Genomic DNA, 20,420 nt, shown 5'->3' on the forward strand with positions numbered 1-20,420 from the left:
AGCAAAGTGGTGCCAATGACTCAGGTGTTAATGGTACAATTCAATTCAATTCAGTTTATTTTGTATAGTCCAGAATCACAAATTACAAATTTGCCTCAGAGGGCTTTACAATCTGTACACATGCGACATCCTCTGTCCTTCCCTCACATCGGCACAGGAAAAACTCCCCTAAAAAAACCCTTTAACAGGGAGAAAAAAGGAAGAAACCTATGGGAGAACGACAGAGGAGGGATCCTTCTCCCAGGATGGACAGAATGCAATAGATGTCATGTGTACAGAATGAGCAGCATAACAGAGATACAACACATTCAATGTATATGACATAAATGATTCATATAATAAGACTACTTATAATAACATCAGCAAATATTATAGTAGAATTATAGCCATGAAAATAGGGATAGTAATGTGATTAATAATAATAATCGAAGTAGCAGTGGGTGTCAGTCGGCTCACAGCAGGAGGCACGACTACGGTCCAGGTACCACAACGATTCATGGAAACCTGCAGAACGAGAAAGCAAAAAGGGCTTCAGGGTGGAAGTAAAGCTAAAATGCTTAATGGTACAGGTAATAGTAATGACCGACCCTGATTATATACAATCTGATTATATAGGAATATAGTTATTAACAGTGCACATTAAAGGAATTCATAATCCATGTTTAAGTGTAATGTTGATGTAAAATGTAGAATTCAAGGTCACTTTACATTATATATGTATAAAATATTTCAAGGCATTCATAATATTAATTTCCAGTTGTTTTATAATTTTATACAGAGAAAAACAATTCAACCACAGTTTTTCTATCTGGGTTGAATGGGATTATGGGTCAGAGATTGTTACCACGATGGCGTCGCAACCACGTAAGATGTAGTCATGAAACTTTACAGTTGTATAGTTGAGATCAAAATTAATTTCCACATAGAAGATGGAAGATAGTGATCAAGGTGGCGAAGGGGCCATTGGACCCTCAACTTTACGCCCCTGGCCCGATTTGGCATCACAAAACTGTAAAGGTGTGTAGTGTGACATCAAAATTAAGGCCAAGTACCCCTGGCCCAATTTGATTTCACATTTACGAGTTGTGTGATCCCATCGCTTGATGGTCTATAGTTGTGTTTGAATTCACTTACATAAAAAAAATTCACAGAATGCACCCCAATATCCAAGTTCATTATGGCCTGCTTCCCGGTTTAAGAAAGGAGATGCACTTATGACTTCTGGTGACTAGTAGTTCTCTTGAATACCTATGTTGAATACACTTCCTGTAAGTCGCTTTGGATAAAAGCGTCTGCTAAATGACTGTAATGTAATGTAATGTATTGAGCATGGGTTAAATGCCTTTGAAACGTTCGGTAACATTGCGTGTCTTGAATGTACTTGCGTAAAATTGATTGTGATTGGTCCATTAGGAGCCTCTTATTTCCTGGATCTTATTTAAAGCCGGCTCCGTTAACCTAGCTGGTGTCAATCCTAATGCCGGCTTGACAGGGTTTGGCTTCAAAATAAAAGGGCAAAATAATGAAGTAATAAAATGTCCATGTGAAAATAGTAGACATAGACATAGACAGATATATTTTTGAGAGACATTTGGTTCCTGGTAATAATTTAATTTATTTAGATTAATCAAAAACACCCTTTGACTTGCGATGCCTGTAGCAAAACACTGTTTCAGGGAGTGATAAAGGACACATGAGTTTAATTTGAAAACATAAGCCGGAAGTCCATTTGTTTATCCAGGCTAGCTGAAAATGCTTCATTGTTGAGCTCTTTCTGTGGCATAAGAAACCATGTTTTTAAAAATATGTCTCTGTGCGACGTGAGTTTGTTACAAGAGACTGTTTGTAGCAAGCAGTCCCGTTTGTGTCGTCGTTGAAAAGCGTTGCGTGTTTATCGTTTCCTCAAAAAAAAAAAAGGAAACTGCTTCTTCTGGTGCTAAATCGCTGTCACAAGAGATGCTGTTGACGTCACCACAGCGTACTCAGATGTCTTCTTCTCCACGATAATCCCAAATGTGAGCACTTGTCAGTTCATAACAATATAAGCTTTTTTTAGGGTTTGAATCAGAAAGTGACATAACTTTCTTTTTCTTTTTTTTAGCTAACAGTATAGGGAACATATCACAAGCACAGAAAGACAGGGACAGTAGGTCATGTACTCATTTAGGATTCAAAGCTTTTCTGGTTGTGACTTCCAAGATCGATTTACTTAACTTGAGGGATGGGGCACGATAAGTTAGGGCAGTGGTTCTCAAATTGGGGTACGTGAAGGCACTCCAGGGGGTACGTGAGATTTTTAAAAAATATATTTAAAATTAGCATCCATTCAAAAATCCTTTAAAAAGAGTTATTTAATAAATATTCAAAAAATTGTAAGTGTAAGTTCATGAACTGAATTCAATGCAACAATGCAATCGTCAGTGTTGACAGTTTAATAAATCAGACACTGATGGCAGAGCGCTGTGTATTACATCTTTTTTTCAACCAAAAATGCTTTGCGCTGGTTAGGGGGTACTTTCACAGGGGGTACATCACTGAAAAAAGGTTGAGAACCACTGAGTGTCCTTACACACTAGTACTACACTCGTGTGTGTTTGTGTGTGTGTGTGTGTGTGTGTGTGTGTCCCCTTTAGATGATGCCTGTCTGAGGGAACATAATGGAAAATGGCAAACCGAGTCGTGTGTGTCGGCCCCAGTGCATCAGTGAATCGTCCAAGGTCAGTGTGTGTGTGTGTGTGTGTGTGTGTGTGTGTGTGTGTGTGTGTGTGTGTGTGTGTGTGTGTGTGTGTGTGTGTGTGTGTGTGTGTGTCAGACTATGACACACACATATATGAATAAAAACAAAAAGCTGAAGCCCATCTCATCAAATGGTCAGATAACATTTTTTTTGAGAACATTTAATTTCCTCATTAATTTAAATACATTATTTTAATCTTATGCAATTTGTCGTGAGCAGCACCGATAATTAAAGGTACCCCAGGGGAGTTTTCTTGTTAATAAACACAGTACATTCAGTGTTTCTCACTAAAACTCATTATGCGTGTCCCCGAGGACAAATAATTGTATGCATTGTACAATCAGCAATACAGGGATCCACCTTAAAGAAAAAAGGTTGCTACTCTCAAAACTTAAAAAGTTACCATCAATGATATGACTGGTCATATCCATAGACTTTATTAACGAAGCGGACTTAGTCACTGTGCTAACACCAATTGTGTTTGTGTGCTGCTTTTTTTTCTAAGCCTTGTGTGTCACCAACTTGTTTTTTTGGGAACCAGAATTGACATGATAGGGTGTAGCTTTGCACAACCGAACGTTGATAAATACATTTTTAGGCGACCAAATACAGTGGGTACGGAAAGTATTCAGACCCCTTTAAATTTTTCACCCTTTGTTTCATTGCAGCCATTTGCTCAAATCGAAAAAGTTCATTTTTTTTCGCATTAATGTACACTCAGCAACCCATCTTGACAGAAAAAACCAGAAATGTAGAAATCTTTGCAAATTTATTAAAAAAGAAAAACTGAAATATCACATGGTCATAAGTATTCAGACCCTTTGCTCAGTATTGAGTAGAAGCACCCTTTTGAGCTAGTACAGCCATGAGTCTTCTTGGGAATGATGCAACAAGTTTCTCACACCTGGATTTGGGGATCCTCTGCCATTCTTCCTTGCAGATCCTCTCCAGTTCTGTCAGGTTGGATGGTGAACGTTGGTGGACAGCCATTTTCAGGTCTCTCCAGAGATGCTCAATTGGGTTTAGGTCAGGGCTCTGGCTGGGCCAGTCAAGAATGGTCACAGACTTGTTCCGAAGCCACTCCTTTGTTATTTTAGCTGTGTGCTTCGGGTCATTGTCTTGTTGGAAGGTGAACCTTCGGCCCAGTCTGAGGTCCTGAGCACTCTGGAGGAGGTTTTCTTCCAGGATATCTCTGTACTTGGCCGCATTCATCTTTCCTTCAATTGCAACCAGTCGTCCTGTCCCTGCAGCTGAAAAACACCCCCATAGCATGATGCTGCCACCACCATGTTTCACTGTTGGGATTGTATTGGGCAGGTGATGAGCAGTGCCTGGTTTTCTCCACACATACCGCTTAGAATTAACGCCAAAAGTTCAATCTTGGTCTCATCAGACCAGAGAATCTTATTTCTCATAGTTTGGGAGTCCTCCATGTGTTTTTTGGCAAACTCTATGCGGGCTTTCATATGTCTTGCACTGAGGAGAGGCTTCCGTCGGGCCACTCTGCCATAAAGCCCCGATTGGTGGAGGGCTGCAGTGATAGTTGACTTTGTGGAACTTTCTCCCATCTCCCTACTGCATCTCTCAGCCACAGTGATCTTTGGGTTCTTCTTTACCTCTCTCACCAAGGCTCTTCTCCCACGATTGCTCAGTTTGGCTGGACGGCCAGGTCTAGGAAGAGTTCTGGTCATCCCATACTTCTTCCATTTAAGGATTATGGAGGCCACTGTGCTCTTAGGAACCTTGAGTGCTGCAGAAATTCTTTTGTAACCTTGGCCAGATCTGTGCCTTGCCACAATTCTGTCTCTGAGCTCCTTGGGCAGTTCCTTCGACCTCATGATTCTCATTTGTTCTGACATGCACTGTGAGCTGTAAGGTCTTATATAGACAGGTGTGTGCCTTTCCTAATCAAGTCCAATCAGTTTAATTAAACACAGCTGGACTCCAATGAAGGAGTAGAACCATCTCAAGGAGGATCAGAAGAAATGGACAGCATGTGAGTTAAATATGAGTGTCACAGCAAAGGGTCTGAATACTTATGACCATGTGATATTTCAGTTTTTCTTTTTTAATAAATTTGCAAAAATTTCTACATTTCTGTTTTTTTCTGTCAAGATGGGTTGCTGAGTGTACATTAATGCGAAAAAAAAAAGAACTTTTACGATTTTAGCAAATGGCTGCAATGAAACAAAGAGTGAAAAATTTAAAGGGGTCTGAATACTTTCCGTACCCACTGTAGGTTACAATTAACTTTCATGAACTAATAACACAGCTCTAAGACAAAAACACGGACAACTACCAGACCAGACAACGCTGTTGTAGAAACCTGTCAATCACAAGGTAGCCACACCCTTAAATCATACTCTGCTTTATGGTCTGTTTGACTCTAAATGGACCATCATTTACTAAATGAACATCATGGTGTGTTGAATAAGACTTGAAACTAGAGATTGAGACCATAAACTCATGTTTACAATGTTTACTGAGGGAATAAATCAAGTGAGAAACAACCAGAGGTGTCGCCCCTGATGGACATTAGAAAGAATGCTAGTTTAAGGCATTTTCGCATTGGCTTCACTTTTTAGACATGGAGGTTGCCGCCTGGATAAAACCCTCCCTTCCAGCATAATATAATAAATGCAAGAGAGGAGGCAAAAACTTAAAAAGGCCGGTCTATGCAGCTAAAATAAACAATCTAATCTGAGCAGAAAAAAGCAAAAGATTTTCCACACAGTATGTTTTGTGTGTATTGTCTGAAAAATCATGCCAACGGCGTTGTGTTGGCAGGTTTTCAACTGGGTGGACCAAGCTGCTGAGGTGCTGCGTGGCCTCGACGAGCAGCGGCAGCATGGCCAGTTCTGCGACGTGGTGCTGGTGGCGGAAAACCAGCGGGTCCCCGCTCACCGAGCCCTGCTGGCCGTCTCCAGCCCGTACTTCCACGCCATGTTCACCTTGGGCATGAGGGAGGAACGCCAGGAAGAGGTATACATATGGTAGGGTGATGTACCGAGGCCGTGGGCAGACGTTCTCAAATGTCCGACGTCTGATCCACCTCCGCCGTCCTCTCCCTGTCTGCAGGTGGAGCTGGTTGGGATGTCCTACATCGGTCTGAACGCTGTAGTGGACTTCCTGTACAGCGGAGAGCTGCCATTGGATGGGGGAAACATTGAGTATGTGCTGGAAGCGGCCCACCTTCTGCAGGTGAGACTGTTCAATGCATGTAGGTTAATGTATAGAAGAATTAGGATGTGTCATCATATTACACTGTATGTGAAAGACAGAAGGACAAAACTCAAGTGTCAACTAAATTGAACTAGTTACCATAGTTAATCCAAAAAGAGACAAAATCTTAAGGGGGTATAATGTGGGCAAGTGTCTGTCATTCATTCTTGTTTTTTCCAATTGCATTATTAGGCATTGATTCATGCACATGTACAGATCCTTTGAAGGTTAGGGTTAGTGGTTAAACTAGTTTTTAATGAATAACAATTATAATGTATGTTTTTTACGGTCTATTGCAAAGCACCAGCATTACCAAACATTGGGAATGCAACTGGGTCACGGGAGATAAGGGTCGCCAAATAAATTAGCAGCATTTCTAACATAGTATTTGATTTAATATGCCCAGTACACCTTCAAGCCACACAAGAGATCCTTAATGTTCTGATAACTGCATTCTACTTATAACATTCAGTCTATTACTTAAGGCTTGCGTACATTTGGTTTGTTTAACAGAAAAGAGGAAAATTAAAAGGAGCTAAATCTGCCTAAATATATTTATTGGGTCTCATTTATAAGGTATTTAACATGCGTATATTTCTATAACGCATGCATTAAACACATGTTCTCTACTAAATGTCTGGTTGACCTATTCAAGATAATATGAGGTGACGTGGGAATGGTAGTAAAGATGGTCATGGACGTTCATTTACACACATATTGGCTCTTCTATTTTGAATTGAGCTGCAATGCTTTGTCATTTTTTTTTTAAGTTTCCAGAAAAGAAAGGGTTTATATAGGTTATAAAGCATTTAGCAACTGTTTGAACACACTTACAGGAGGTTTCAAACAGGTTTGCAGCGACTAAAACATTTATTAGATTTAATTACGACTACTGTATGTTATAATGCATTAATTAACTGTTTATACGCCACCTGGGCGTGCTTCATAGATGAGGATATAAAAAAATGTCCTGTTTATAGCCAGTGTGTTATAAAGCATTGATTCATTGTTTATATAGTGCTTATAAATGCTTAATAGGAGAGGAAAAAATCAAAATAATAAAAAACAACAAGCATTCCTTCTTTATGATGGAATCAAACCATTTGTTCTTAAGAAGACATGAAATGTGAAAACCCTGCTGCCCTTCAGGTGTGGCGAGCGGTGGATTTCTGCTGTCAGTACCTGGAGAGGGAGGTAAGCGAGGACAACTACCTGTACCTGCAGGAGCTGGCCCTGCTCTACAGCCTGGAGCGACTCGACGCCTTCATCGACTGCTTCGTCCTCGCGCGCTTCTCCACTCTCTCCCTCACCCCCGACTTCCTCCACAACACCCCGCCACTCAAACTGGCGTCATACCTCTCCAGTGGAAAGGTAAACAACCCCGCTTTGTTCAGATGTTGACTCTGTATTTTTGACCTTGGAAATCATGTTTCGGGGGCAAAGATTCACAAGAAGCCGCTCCTCTCTTCCTCAGGTCCAACACGACAGCGAGCAGGAGCTTTTCCAGGCTGTCCTGCGGTGGCTCGGCGAGGCTCCTGAGCGGATGGTCAACGCTGAGCAGCTCCTCTCCCACGTCCACTTCCCCCTGATGCCGACGGAGGAGCTGGCAAACTGGGTGCTGCCGGCGCTGAGGGCCCTGCCGACGGAGGAGGCCGGCTGCGAGGCCCTGGTGGAGGAAGCCCTGGGGTACCACGCCAAGCCCAGCGCCCAGCCGCTGCTGCAAACAGAACACACCACGCTGAGAGGGGGGGCGGAGCGGCTGCTGCTGATCGGAGGAGAGGTACAGACCATGCTGCAATCTCCGGTTCTGCCAAGTGAAACCAACGCAAAAGTGTCTTAAATCCTGCATTCTCTCTAATGTCCATCACGGGGCGTCTCCTCTGGTTGTATAGAAGTCTACGAGAAAATGACCCTACCTCTCACTTGATTTATTACCTCAATAAACTTTCATTCCCTTAATACTTGACTTGATTTGAGAAATATCTGGAAATATCTGGATGAACTAAAAATATTGTCTAAAGTTGAGACCTTGTAATATATTGTAACTACAGACAGTGACTGGTACAGTTCTTTACTTTTTAATAACTCTGCCTGATCTCGTGTCCTCTTTTCTCTTTTTTACTCCTCGAGGTGTCTGAACGTGGTGAGGAGCTGAGCGCCAATGTTTGCCAGCTCGACGGTGAAACGGGGATCTGGGAGTTGGAAACCGAGCTGCCTGCCAAGCTGAGCCACCACTGCCTGGCAGTGCTGGGGGCTTCATCTTCACTGCCGGGGGCAGCTCGTCCAGGGACAACGGCGGGGACGCCGCCTGCAACCTGCTGTACAGATACGACCCCCGCCACAACCAGTGGACCCGGGTACTGCAGAGAATAAAATATTACTCCCAATGGTTCTCTTATGTTTGTTGGCCGACAGACAGTGACGGTGTGATGGTTTATTTCCAGGGCGCTCCGATGAACGAGCGGCGAGTGGATTTTTACCTGGGGGCGGTGGGAAACTGCCTGATTGCCGTGGGTGGGAGGAACGACTCCGGAGCGTTGTCCTCTGTGGAGGTTTACTGTCCCGCTGAGGACTGCTGGACCTACGTGGCAGGACTGCCCAGGTAGGGACAGGTGTCGCCACTGGGTTTGCTGTTTCTTGGGGACATTTCTGTCACGGGTGGGTTTGCCATGAAGTTTGGCATTCAGGGTCCCCCAAGGATGTATTATTAAGAACATATAAAAAAAATGTTTTAAGTCTGTCTTTATGAATTCTGTGTTTCCTAGGTTAACCTACGGCCACGCTGGGACAGTCCACTTCGGCGTAGTCTACATCTCAGGTGGTCACGACTACCAGATCGGCCCGTACCGCCGCGACGTCCTGAGCTACGATCCGTTGCGGGACAGCGAGGTGTGGGTGGAGCGCCGGGCCATGTCCATGCCGAGGGGCTGGCACTGCATGGCCTCCCCGAACCACCTCATCTACGCCATCGGAGGCAGCGACGACCACGAGGACACTACGGAGCGCTTCGACATCCTGCAGGTGGAGTCCTACGACCCGCGCAGCGGCCAGTGGACTCGGGTGGCGCCGCTGCTGCTGCCCAACAGCGAGGCGGGCCTTGCGGTCTGGGCGGGGAGGATCTACGTGCTCGGGGGCTACAGCTGGGAGAGCATGGCATTCTCCAGGGCCACTCAGGTGTACAACCCCGACGAGGGCTCGTGGTCCAGGGGACCCGACCTGCCGAAATGCATCGCAGGGGCCTCAGCATGCGTGTGCATAGTGAAGCCTTCACCATCACCACCCTCTCAGAAGACAAAGAAGATGGGACAAGGGATGAAAGGAAGATTACACCCCACGTAGCAGCAGTGATGAAGGACTTTATCTCTGTCCAAAAATAATTGTGATAAACCTTTAATAGAAGAAACATTTTGTTATATCCCCTCCACGGGTATCAGAATCATTTTCTGGGGCCGTGCAGCTTTAAAAAGGCAGAGAGGTGGCAAAAACAGTAACCACTGAAATAACCAGAGGTTATTTGCAGCTGTTATTCTTTAGTTAAGAACATCTGAAACTGATCAGAAAGGAGGATGGAACAGACGAAAATAATTCAAGACCTACAGTTGAGTGACATACTGCGTGTCTGAGTATTAACACTGTAAAGACAGATATATGGGTCAGGTGACCGCCGTGGTAGGCAAGACTACCAAAACTAGAATTACCGCCTCGTGCTTATATGCCTCCCACCAACTAGTCAAGTTGCAGTTTACATCCATGTCTGTCAAAAATGTCATCACTTCATCATTTGGTCCTATTAGAAATTCATGTCATATTTAGCTTATTCATTCTTGAGTTATGGCCAAAAATGTGTTGCTTGAGGTCAAGGGACCTTTGACCACCAAATTCTAATCAGTTTAATCTTCCTTTGCACCAATTTGAAAGAATTCCCTCCAGGTGTCCCTGAAGATATCTCGAGAATGGGACAGCTGGAAGGCCACCCTAGTACCTAATGCCTTTAGCCCAGACTGCCGCCAATGCAGTGGCATAAAAATCTGAGAAATCCCTTATAATCCTAATTCCGGTTTCAGGGTCAGTTTGCTTTGAAGTACTAAAAGTGGTGAATTTGACATTGTTGAAAAGACATTCAGCTACAGAACTACCTTCATGTGAATGATTGTTTGTGTATTATTTTTTCAACCTGATCTCACAGAAATATGTGAAATGAAATGACAGCGCATTTCGTGGTTGAGGCACAACAAAATTACGTGGCAGGACTTGGAAAACATTATAACGTAAGGTTTAGGCAACAAAACCAAGTAGTTATGATTAGTAAAAACATCCTGGTTGGGCTTCAAATAAGTATGTGTCAACATCACGATTTAAGCACCACGTACCGAGTTAATCGTAACTCGGTACGTGGCACCACCATGTGATGTGCTGTTAACAGGTCGTGGTCATTTCTCGTATTTCTGAACAGATTTAAAGTGTTAAGTGCACAAATATATTAAATTAAAGTTCATCCAGCAATAACTACCTTAACACACACAATACAGAGAGTGTTTGTAATAGCATGATAATGTGAGGCTCAGTATTGTATATTGTTATAAAAAACACATATGTATTTATATAATTATTTGCTGGACTGTGCATTTTGTAAGTCGTGACCTGTCATAATGTCTTTAAAAAAAAAATGCAGATGTTAAAACAAACATACAGTATTTTATTCATAAAACGAAAACTAGTCAACTCACTTTTCAGAGCTGATTTGTTGAGTCACATTCATTAAGGTCACATTTGAAAGATTTGTCTTCACATTCTATCTTGAGTATTCTGCAAACAAGGCATTGATGAATTAAAGCGTGTAATACTGATACTGTAGGTAGACCGCATGTTGCTAGTCTTGAGTCTTGTTGGTTGTCATGGTAATAGTAGATCCAGTGTGCCGTCTCTTCTTTCCACTCTCCCGACTTACCTCATACGAAGGGGTAGTACGGATGAGACTTCACCCTGAGAAACAGAACAAGTTGGTTCGGTGAGAATAGCGGTACAATAGCGGTACGATGCAGAAGACCATTGCCGTGTGTCCACTTACTCTTCGAGCGTGCAGGCCCTCCACCCTCGGTCCAGTCCTCTCAGCGCTCTCATGTCTTCTTCGGTCAGACTGAAGTCAAAGATCTGCACAAACATTGAAACAGATTTCGACAAATGGGTTTTTACAGAAGATTACACTAATGCTTATCTTTTTCTTTTGTCCTAGACCATAGTGTTTTATTATTATTATATTAAAATGCTGGCACACTTGGCTCAAGGCCACAAGATGTGTTCAAAAAGACAATCTGACCCAAGTCCAATCTTCAGTGGCGGGGGAGTGAGGCAGAGGGACACGGGGTGCGCTAGCTAGCTACACTTATTTTTGTCTCATTTTGTGGTCTGATTACAGATTGTAATTGTTACAGTACGGACAGTAAATCCATGTACCATATGTACATCATAAAGCCCAAAAGCCAAGATGAGATTTATTCATATTTTATGAAACTGGTCAATAGTTATGCTGTGTATGCTATGTGAGGACATTAATACGCCTCAATGGATGTTTAATTGCCCTGCTAGAAGCTAGCTAGCTTGCTAGCTTAGTTAAAGTGGCCCTATTATGCTTTTCCACTTTTCCCCTCTTCTTTAGTGTGTTATATATATTTTTGTACATGTAAAAGGTCCATAGAGTGTAAAACCTGAAGTCCACGCCTAAAAGGAGTTACCCTCCCCCTCAGAAGCTCCTGAGCTGCCTGAAACGGCTCCATTGAATTATCTCTCTCACTTCCATAACTTTATGAGGTCACAATGTTACAGAAGTGACGTAAACTCCTTCCGGCTAGTTTGGCCCTCAAACAACAAAAGAGAGAGACGGAGCTGAAGCTCCGGAGGAAGAGTTTTTTGAAATGTGAAACGTTGATCAATCACAACAGAGCGGGCTAGCTGACCAATCAGAGCAGACTTTGCTTTCTGGAGGGAGGAGCAAGCGCTACAACGGATCATTTCAGAAAGAGGGTGAGAAAAGATGCTGCAGGACAGCCAGGATGAGAAAAACAAGACGGATTATGATTATGTAAACATGTTGTAACTGTAACTTGAGATAAAAACATGCACCCGGAAAATAGCATAATAGGGCCTGTTTAAGATTGAGTTGGTACAAAATACTTATATTTATGTAACACAAAAAAATGTCTTTAGTTAGCTTAGTTCCCCCCACTTGTTTCATCGAAGTCAAAAATGATGGTGAAATGATTTTACGAATTCGACAGAAAAGTAAGTTAAATTGTAGGCTATTTAGAATTAACCGACTGGATGTGATTTGACATGAACAATGTGCAAAAAAATAAAAGGCAAGCAATTACTGGGTGTTCCTGTCCAACGTAAACCAATGATCTACGTAGACAGTTACCCACCACTGCAATCCGAACTGTCTCAATTATTGCAGTTTGATATTATTTGTTATACATTTTATTATATAAGTCTTGCTTATTTTGAACTCAGAGCTCTGTTGGACCGAGCTGCAGCCTCCAGTTATGCTGAGTGAAGCTGATGTGGAAGTGTCTTAAAACTTGCATTCTCTCTACTGACCAGCAGGGGGCGACTCCACAATTTGCAAAAACAAGTCAGATTGTATAGAAGTCTATGAGAAAATGACTACTTCTCACTTGATTTATTCCCTCAGTTTATGGTCTCAATCTCTAGTTTCAAGTCTTCTTCAATACAGCATGATGTTCATTTAGTAAATTATGGTCCATTTAGATTAAAATAGACCATAAAGCAGGCTATGCTTTAGGGTGGGGCTACATTGTGATTGACAGGTTGCTGCCACTACCAGACACGTATATGGCATCTCTACGTCATTCCACACTCCAAATATAATAATTTCCGTTGTAAAAAACCCCGCCATATCCTTATTTCAAGATGGCAACTGCAAAATCGCAGAATTTGAGGCTTTCTAATGGCAAACAATAAACCAATGGGTGAAATCACGATGACCACGCCATCTTCTTATATACCGTCTATGGTTGGAACACAGCTGCATGTAAGAGAATGTGGCAAACCTCCACAATTTGAGAGAGTTTTAGGTGAAAGACTGGGAGATGTCTAATTAAGATGTCTAATGAAGAAGAAAGCGGGCAATTCTTAGGGGTGAGCCTAAGAGACAGAAACAGTAACGGGAGGAGAGTGTTTACCTTTGTGTTCTCAAGGATGCGATGAGGCTTATCACTCTTAGGGATGACTGCGATACCCTGCTGCACATGGTACCTCAGCAATACCTGGGAGAATACCGCTGTTACTATAAAGGAATACATACACACACACTTTTACAGTGGACTACACTGACCCGTGCAGGGCTGCGTCTGTGCTTCTTGGCTATATCTGCTACAACTGGGTCCTCCAGCAGCTTATGTGGATCAAGGTCTCCTCTGAACCTAAGATAGGCGAGATAAAAAAAAAAAAGACCAGAGCACAGGGCAATTTTATTTAGAGAGCACCATGCAGACAAAAGGCCATTCCAAGCACTTTTGTCGAAAAGGGCAAAAAAATATATCAAACATAAGACTTTTTGCATTAAAAAGACATTGCATTCTGACGTGTGGGTTCGGGATACTTTGTAACGTACACATTACATACAAAGCAATGCTGTGACAACCTTCCATGAGTATGTGCAGGAGGTGTTTTTTTTAAATAGACATGCATTGTCAATGCCAAAATGCAAAACTTTTGTGATTGACTTCCAGCAGTTATAAAGGAGGAATTCTACTGCAGGAACCTCTACAATATAAATGTCACACATTGGGAAACAATTAATTAATTTAGTATTAATTATTAATTTAATCAGTAAATGTATGAATAAAAAGTAAATGTGTGTTCCCTTTACTTTATAATTCACTTTATTTTTATTTGGCTGTTTTCAATCCAGATTGTGTGTCCATTGTGTGTCCAAGATTGATCCTATTTATAAATAAATAAAAAACAGCTCTATTGTCTGAAATCTCTGGTGTGAAGATGATAAAGGGTTGGTTATAAGATGACAGATACCATTGTGTACTATAAAAAACTCCTGAGTAAACTGACTTGTTTACAAGCTCTAAGTTTGTTGTAACTGTGCAATATGAACCAGCACAAAGTGGATCTAAATAAATGTGTAACTAATTTAATTGAATTTAGATCTTAAAATGACTTATGATAGTGATATCAGCAGAGTAACGCAGATCACCAGTCTGAGTCCGTGGAGTGTGTGAGGGATACTTACATCTCTGGGGGTCTCTGAGGCGAGCCAAAAGGACTGTAGGCAGTCAGGGCGATGTTCTTGGATTTACAGAACTCTATCATCTCTGTCTGCACCAGGTAGGGATGTAGCTCAATCTATGGATGATATAACATCAAACAAAAGCTGAAGACATATGGATGCTGATACAGATGGGTGCCTGGTAAATTTCTGAATATGGATTTATAGTCAGCTGCTGGGTAGGACCAAATATGTATTCCCAGGAAGTTCACCCTACAGAACAATTTTATATTAATGTTGAAAAGCACGACCTGTGATACATCGCATTATGTGGAAATATGAAAGTTGCACCACAGCAAGATGTAATGTGATTACATTATATCATTACATTGCACGAACACATCCTCACATCATGACAGTGCACGAACACATCCTCACTTATATACATTACATGAACACATCTCCACATAACACTGCATAAACTCATGTTTATGATGTCATCTAATATGAATATATACATTTTACATTATTTATCATGAAATGCAATATGATGACATGAAATGACACCAGTCGTCAAGTTTAATTACGTTTAATGATGCAAAAATGTTTTACTTTTTCATTGCTTATCTTGATATCTTGATACATGATGTCAAAATATGAAACTGTATCATCATTGTCTGATACTATGTTGCTCATATCGTCCTGAAACAAGAATGTAATATAAATTTGGCTTTTATTCTTGATCATGGAATTACATTACATACAGCCCTGCATATGAACGGATTCTAAATTCAACTTCCAACCAGATTGCCTCTTCTGTGCCTTGTCTTTTTCCACTTTCCATTGGCAAATAAAGACATGAGAGATCTTTAAGGTTGAAGGCATTTTGATTAAGACAACCCAAATGAGGTCGAACCACTCACTTTTTACTTGTATCAAATATAAAGTAAGGGACACGGGTCCATACTTGTATATGGTTGAATATTCAGTACCTGGTTGACAGCAGGGGGCACCCTGCACAGAGCGAGAAGTCTCTCCAGCTGCAGGATGCTGAAGTTGGACACACCGATGCTCTTCACCTTCCCCGAGCCTTGCAGGGCTTCCATCCCCTGCAAACACAGCGGCAGACAGAGACAGTGAGCTCAGTTTTACCATCCACTCTGAAAGACCTTTGTGGCTTAAACTGAATTTTTTTTTTTTCAAAATGTCCTTCCAATGGCAGGTGGATTTCATTTAAACCCTCTTATTGTTTTGACTTGTGTTTGAATTAATCATCAAGGACTGAAAAAAATAAATGATCATCCAGTGAAATGTGTGATTTAAGTTTTTTATCATTCATAACCATAATATGTATTTTTACTTTTAAATTTTATGTACCTTAGACCAAATCTAAGTTATAATGTACAACTCATACTTTTAGTTTAAAATAGGCACAATCTTACTATTTTATTGCAATATTACTTAATTTCCTATGAGAATAGGTGAAAAGAAAAGGCACAATTCAAGTCAATACGCTCTCTTGGCTCAAGACATTATATAAACATTATTACAAAATATTATTATAGGATTGTATTAATATTATTTGTGTTTTGTTGTGATTTTTGTTATAAGTTTAGACAACACTCACTGCTGTATGCATTTCTATTCATAAACAACCCATAATTACTACCAAATCAAATTTGAACTCACCGGAGTATCTTTTAATTTTGTTGGCATTGCTTTGATCCGAAAAAAGGTAGGTTTCACACTACTTAAATTAAAAAGGGGTCACATTTAACCAGAACACAATAGGAGGGTAGAACAAGAGAAAGTCAAACGAACCCTGAGGGAGAAAACTACAAAGTTTAGGAAATAATTTATATTCTGTAGCATCTCTGTCCTTGTGTGTGGGTGAGCTTGATTACAGCAGTAGGATCAGGTGTGCAGGTGGCAAGCTGCCAATCATCTTTAATCAACCTCTCACCTCTCTGTCGGGACACTCCCCTAACTAAGACACTCCCTGCCTTCCTTTCACATGGAAGTATTGTTAATAATTTATTCACATGCATGGTCTCTCAGTCTCAGTGATCTGTTTTTTTTGCATTTTGGGTTAAATCACATTACTTCCCCCGTAACAGTTCTTACCCTCCAGACATCCACATAGTCTATGTCAGAGGTCAGCATCATTCCGTCCTTCTTTGGGAAAAGGTTGTCACCTATTTTCTAGGAAGAAATGTAAATGTAACAGTCAAACAAACATATGGCATTTAATTTTTGTGACATAACTATTATTACTCCCTCTTTCAAGGAAAATAAGCAAATTTAGTGAAACATAAAGAACCAGAAGTGACTCATAACCTGCAAATAAGGGATTCTTTTTAATATTGGCAATATCTGAAATTATATCTAATTTGAACAGGTTGTTCAAATTGACAAACACACCCAGAATTTACACTGAATGCATGAATTTTGGAAACAGCCAAATTATTTTGACCTTTGGACTTTGGACTGGGACAATTAAGCTTTATTTATACTGTTTGTGTGCAAGGCACCATGGAGCGGGCATCCACAGATGGCGCGCAAGTTACAAGCTGTGTTCTATGAAACGCCAGAGGGTGTACAAACAAAATATAGTCTGAAGATGCAAAAAGACAACGAGTGTAACCGGCAAAACGCCATAAACCAACCTCCTCAATGCCGAGCAGGAATTGTAATTAATTGTAAACCCATAACTCGAATAAACGACTACTTTATCCCCTTTATACAATCCCTGTAAAGAAAGGAGTCAAGAAACTAGTTTTCCTGAAGTATTTAAAAACAAATTGTACGACTTTGTTAAACCCTCAACCATGTTAAGGGTGCTTTTATCACTATTTTTGATAGTGATGTCCTTAAAGCCCCTAGTCCAAGCCCCTAATATAAAAAAAAAAAAAAAAATCTAGCCTGAATTAAGGGCAGGAAAGGATCTGTAAAATGTGCTTTGGATGTTACGCTTAACCTTTAGGCCAACGGGGAAATGCACAAGGTAAAGATCCAGGTAGTCCAGCTGGAGATCTTCCAGGGACTTGTTCAGGCATTCATGGATGTCCTCTGGGGCATGATGGGTACACCAAAGCTAAATAAAAAAGGTACAGGACAGGAGGGTTAACAGAAAACAAAATTATCTCATACAAAAAAATGTCAGCTAGTTCTGTTGAAGGTTCTCTATACGATAATCAGAGCATGGCAGCAAACAACTATGTAAAGTTCCTCTGTGTGTTTTAATCCAAGTTTCTATGTTCTTTATTATTACATGTGAGCCAGCCCCACTGGCTCGCTCACGGCCGCTATCCACCGGCCGCTAGGCACTGACTATTCAGCGGTTACACTGGTAGCGTCGTCCCGACCAAAGGCGTTGTCGAGGAAGGTTAGTGCCCACCCTCCAGTTCCCCCTCAGGTAAACACTGTTAGCTCTGTTAGCTCTGTTGCCATTGTTTGAACTGTTAAAGCTGTCAGCATCCTTACCTGCAAGTCGATGGCTCATCAGTTGCCATGTTGAGAGCTGGGTGGAAGCAGTAGATATGCTCTGAATTTCATTTTCATTTTCACCTTTATTTTTTCTGAGATCAAACTCAGAATTCTGACTTTGATAAATGTCACTCCTGTGGCCATGCTCCCAGTTTGTTTCTCAGTATCTCTTGAGTTTCCTTTTCCCTTGGGTTCCCTTCTCCTCTCGTCTTTCATGTCCCCAGCCCATCAGTTCTCTCTTTCAACTTGTGAAAGACCTGTCAATCACAGTAAGCCCGCCCTAAAGCATACTCTGCTTTATGGTAAATTTCATCACATCATGCTGTATTGAAGAAGACTTGAAACTAGAGATTGAGACCATAAACTCATGTTTACAGTGTTTACTGACATAATAAATCAAGTGAGAAGTTAATTTTCTCATAGACTTGCTGGTCAGTAGAGAGAATGCAAGTTTTAAGACACTTCCGCATCAACTTCACTTGGCAGAACTGGAGGTTTCTGCCTGTGTGTGAATCTTTTCCTGTCCAGCCGTCAACCTGGAACCATCCTACCTTCACACCTGCCATCAATCAGCTCGTATCCTATGCTGCTTTTTATTCTTCACACACATATCAACTCCACAGCTTTCCTCCCAGTTCCGCCAGTTAAATTATCTCAGCCTCTATTGTAGTTCCTACTTCAATAGGTATTGCTCTAACACCTGTTGCAGCACCCACCTTACTGACGATGAACATGTCCTGGCGCCTGATGACGCCCTGCTGTATCTTGGATCGCAGAGCCTTGCCAATCTCAACCTCATTTTTGTAGCTGTGGGCGGTGTCTATGTGGCGGTAACCTGCCGCGATGGCAGCCTCCACTGCACCCTGGACCGAGGTGCGGGGAAGATGGGAGGACTGCAAGAAGCAAAACAATTTATAAAATAGGCCAATCTCTGCCACTATCTGCCATATCAAAGTTAAGAAACAGTTATATACTCTTGCTTGAATGAGAATATCGATACCGCTCTTACATATGAGAGTGGCATTAAGCTTACCTAAGTCTTTGCAAGAAAGCAAAATAAGCACGTAAGTGTGCAAGACAGAAGTACAGCAAAGTGCAATAGCTTGTCGAGCTATGTAAGAACATTAACCACCAAAGATGGAGAATGCAACCTAGACAAAGTGACTTGCCAGATCCGTGTGCTTTTATTGAGTTGGTAGAATACATTAGCTAGTGGTCCACTATTTAATGTCCAGATACAAACATGTTTTTGGTGGAGAAACCTAGCGTGTAACGTTACACCAGAGAGACATTATGAGCTACAAGTCACTAGATAATCTGACTCTGTTGTCTGTGTTCATGAACAGAAGGTCAAACACAATGACTGAGACTAAGAGGTTTGTCTTAATTCATTTTTTTTATTCCGTAGCTCGCGGCCATAGATGCCGATGGTGTTTCGGTTCAACAAGCGTATTTGTTAACTGGTGACTCTCAGCCGAATGGTTGCTCGTAGAGACAGCACCTGTTGAAAACACCAACAGTTCACGTAGGTGTCCTCTTAAAAGCCTTCAATCAATTTAAAATATCTGTGTTTATATATACGCCGACCATATAAAAATTTATGACAAGCAACCATGGACACATTGGACTTAAAATCACCATTTTACACGGTCACTTGTTAAACTGAAACACCTGTTCCTCTGAAACTGTAGATTCTGTAGAACTTGACTCTGCTGGTGGAATATCGAATCTGACAACTGAACAGGCAACAACCAGACATTTTGATGCTACGAACAGTTGTAATTAAATGTTTAAAGTGTGTTGACTCGTCTGGATGGCTGGGGCAAAACGCCACTCCTATAGTCAAAATACGCACACATACTTTTAATATATATATATATATGGTCTAATCATTTGACAAAGAAGGTTAGGATCCGAGGCCCCCAGGAAGAGCGAGGGGCTTTGGAGCAAATTTAACACAGTGGCCAAACTGTGGAATTACAATTTACATGTTCGTCAATAGAGGCCATTGGGCCCAAAAGACTTTTCCCCAGACTTTCGTATAAAAGTTAAAGTAAATAATTTCTATACTCGGAAGTCAAACTTTTTAAACCTTATGTGCCACTGCATGTGCCACTTCTGAACGGGGCGCCACCTCCCAACACTGTATCCAGTTCTCTTTATACATCAATGGTAGAGATCCGTAAGCAGCCAATGAGGGAGCTTGCCATTTGACCTGGAGGGGGCGAATAATCTGCCTATCAGAAGCCGGTATTCATAATTGCCTCCCTTGGCAGGCTTTCTTTAGTAAATACTCCTATACCTAAAATGAATGCATTTGCAACACATATTTAAGATGAGTCAAATAGTATGCAAAAAAAATAGATAACAGTAAAATATATAGGAAAGAGGGTTTAGAGTACCTTCCATGTCCCAAGACCCAAAACTGGCATCCGCATGCCATTGTTCAGCTCTACGGACCTGGCCACCTGTGTGTCCTCCATGGAGCACGGCTGGCTAAATAACCAACAAAACAAGAAACTCGGCTTACACTCGGTGCACACACACTTTTACACTGTCAGGGCTTTCCTCTTCCTCTTTTTCCCCTCAAACTGCAACTGCTGAGTCAACGTCCTTCCTCTTTCTTTGCTGATTGTTCTTATTTATCTGACCTGTGTCTTTCCTTCTCTGTCTCTTTCTCTCTCCTATTTCTGCCTTATCAGTGCAGTGGTTAATTATTGGACAACACACAAAGTA

The 20,420-nt window shown here is 41.5% G+C and overlaps 2 protein-coding genes across 2 annotated transcripts; one reads left to right on the forward strand and one right to left on the reverse strand.

Moving 5' to 3' along the window:
• Positions 1 to 1,789: 1,789 nt before the first annotated feature.
• On the forward strand, positions 1,790 to 10,547 carry klhl36 (kelch-like family member 36). Its single transcript, XM_054619445.1, is given in 10 exon segments — positions 1,790 to 2,015; positions 2,634 to 2,717; positions 5,525 to 5,719; positions 5,816 to 5,938; positions 7,109 to 7,330; positions 7,434 to 7,739; positions 8,090 to 8,204; positions 8,207 to 8,316; positions 8,404 to 8,561; positions 8,725 to 10,547. Coding segments are annotated over 9 exon segments (1,863 nt in total). The 5' UTR covers positions 1,790 to 2,015; positions 2,634 to 2,657; the 3' UTR covers positions 9,299 to 10,547.
• An 87-nt stretch (positions 10,548 to 10,634) lies between these two features.
• On the reverse strand, positions 10,635 to 20,403 carry zgc:56622 (uncharacterized protein LOC326033 homolog). The gene is made up of 10 exons (XM_054619446.1): positions 20,087 to 20,403; positions 18,401 to 18,577; positions 17,176 to 17,292; positions 16,323 to 16,400; positions 15,191 to 15,307; positions 14,223 to 14,335; positions 13,311 to 13,398; positions 13,159 to 13,242; positions 11,028 to 11,110; positions 10,635 to 10,942 (listed from the first exon to the last, which is right to left on the reverse strand). The coding sequence occupies exons 1-10, from the start codon at positions 20,165 to 20,167 to the stop codon at positions 10,909 to 10,911; spliced, it is 972 nt and encodes a 323-aa protein (XP_054475421.1). The 5' UTR covers positions 20,168 to 20,403; the 3' UTR covers positions 10,635 to 10,908.
• Between the last annotated feature and the right edge of the window lie 17 nt (positions 20,404 to 20,420).

The sequence above is a fragment of the Anoplopoma fimbria genome, chromosome 19 (assembly GCF_027596085.1).
Source record: "Anoplopoma fimbria isolate UVic2021 breed Golden Eagle Sablefish chromosome 19, Afim_UVic_2022, whole genome shotgun sequence".
Taxonomy (NCBI): domain Eukaryota; kingdom Metazoa; phylum Chordata; class Actinopteri; order Perciformes; family Anoplopomatidae; genus Anoplopoma; species Anoplopoma fimbria.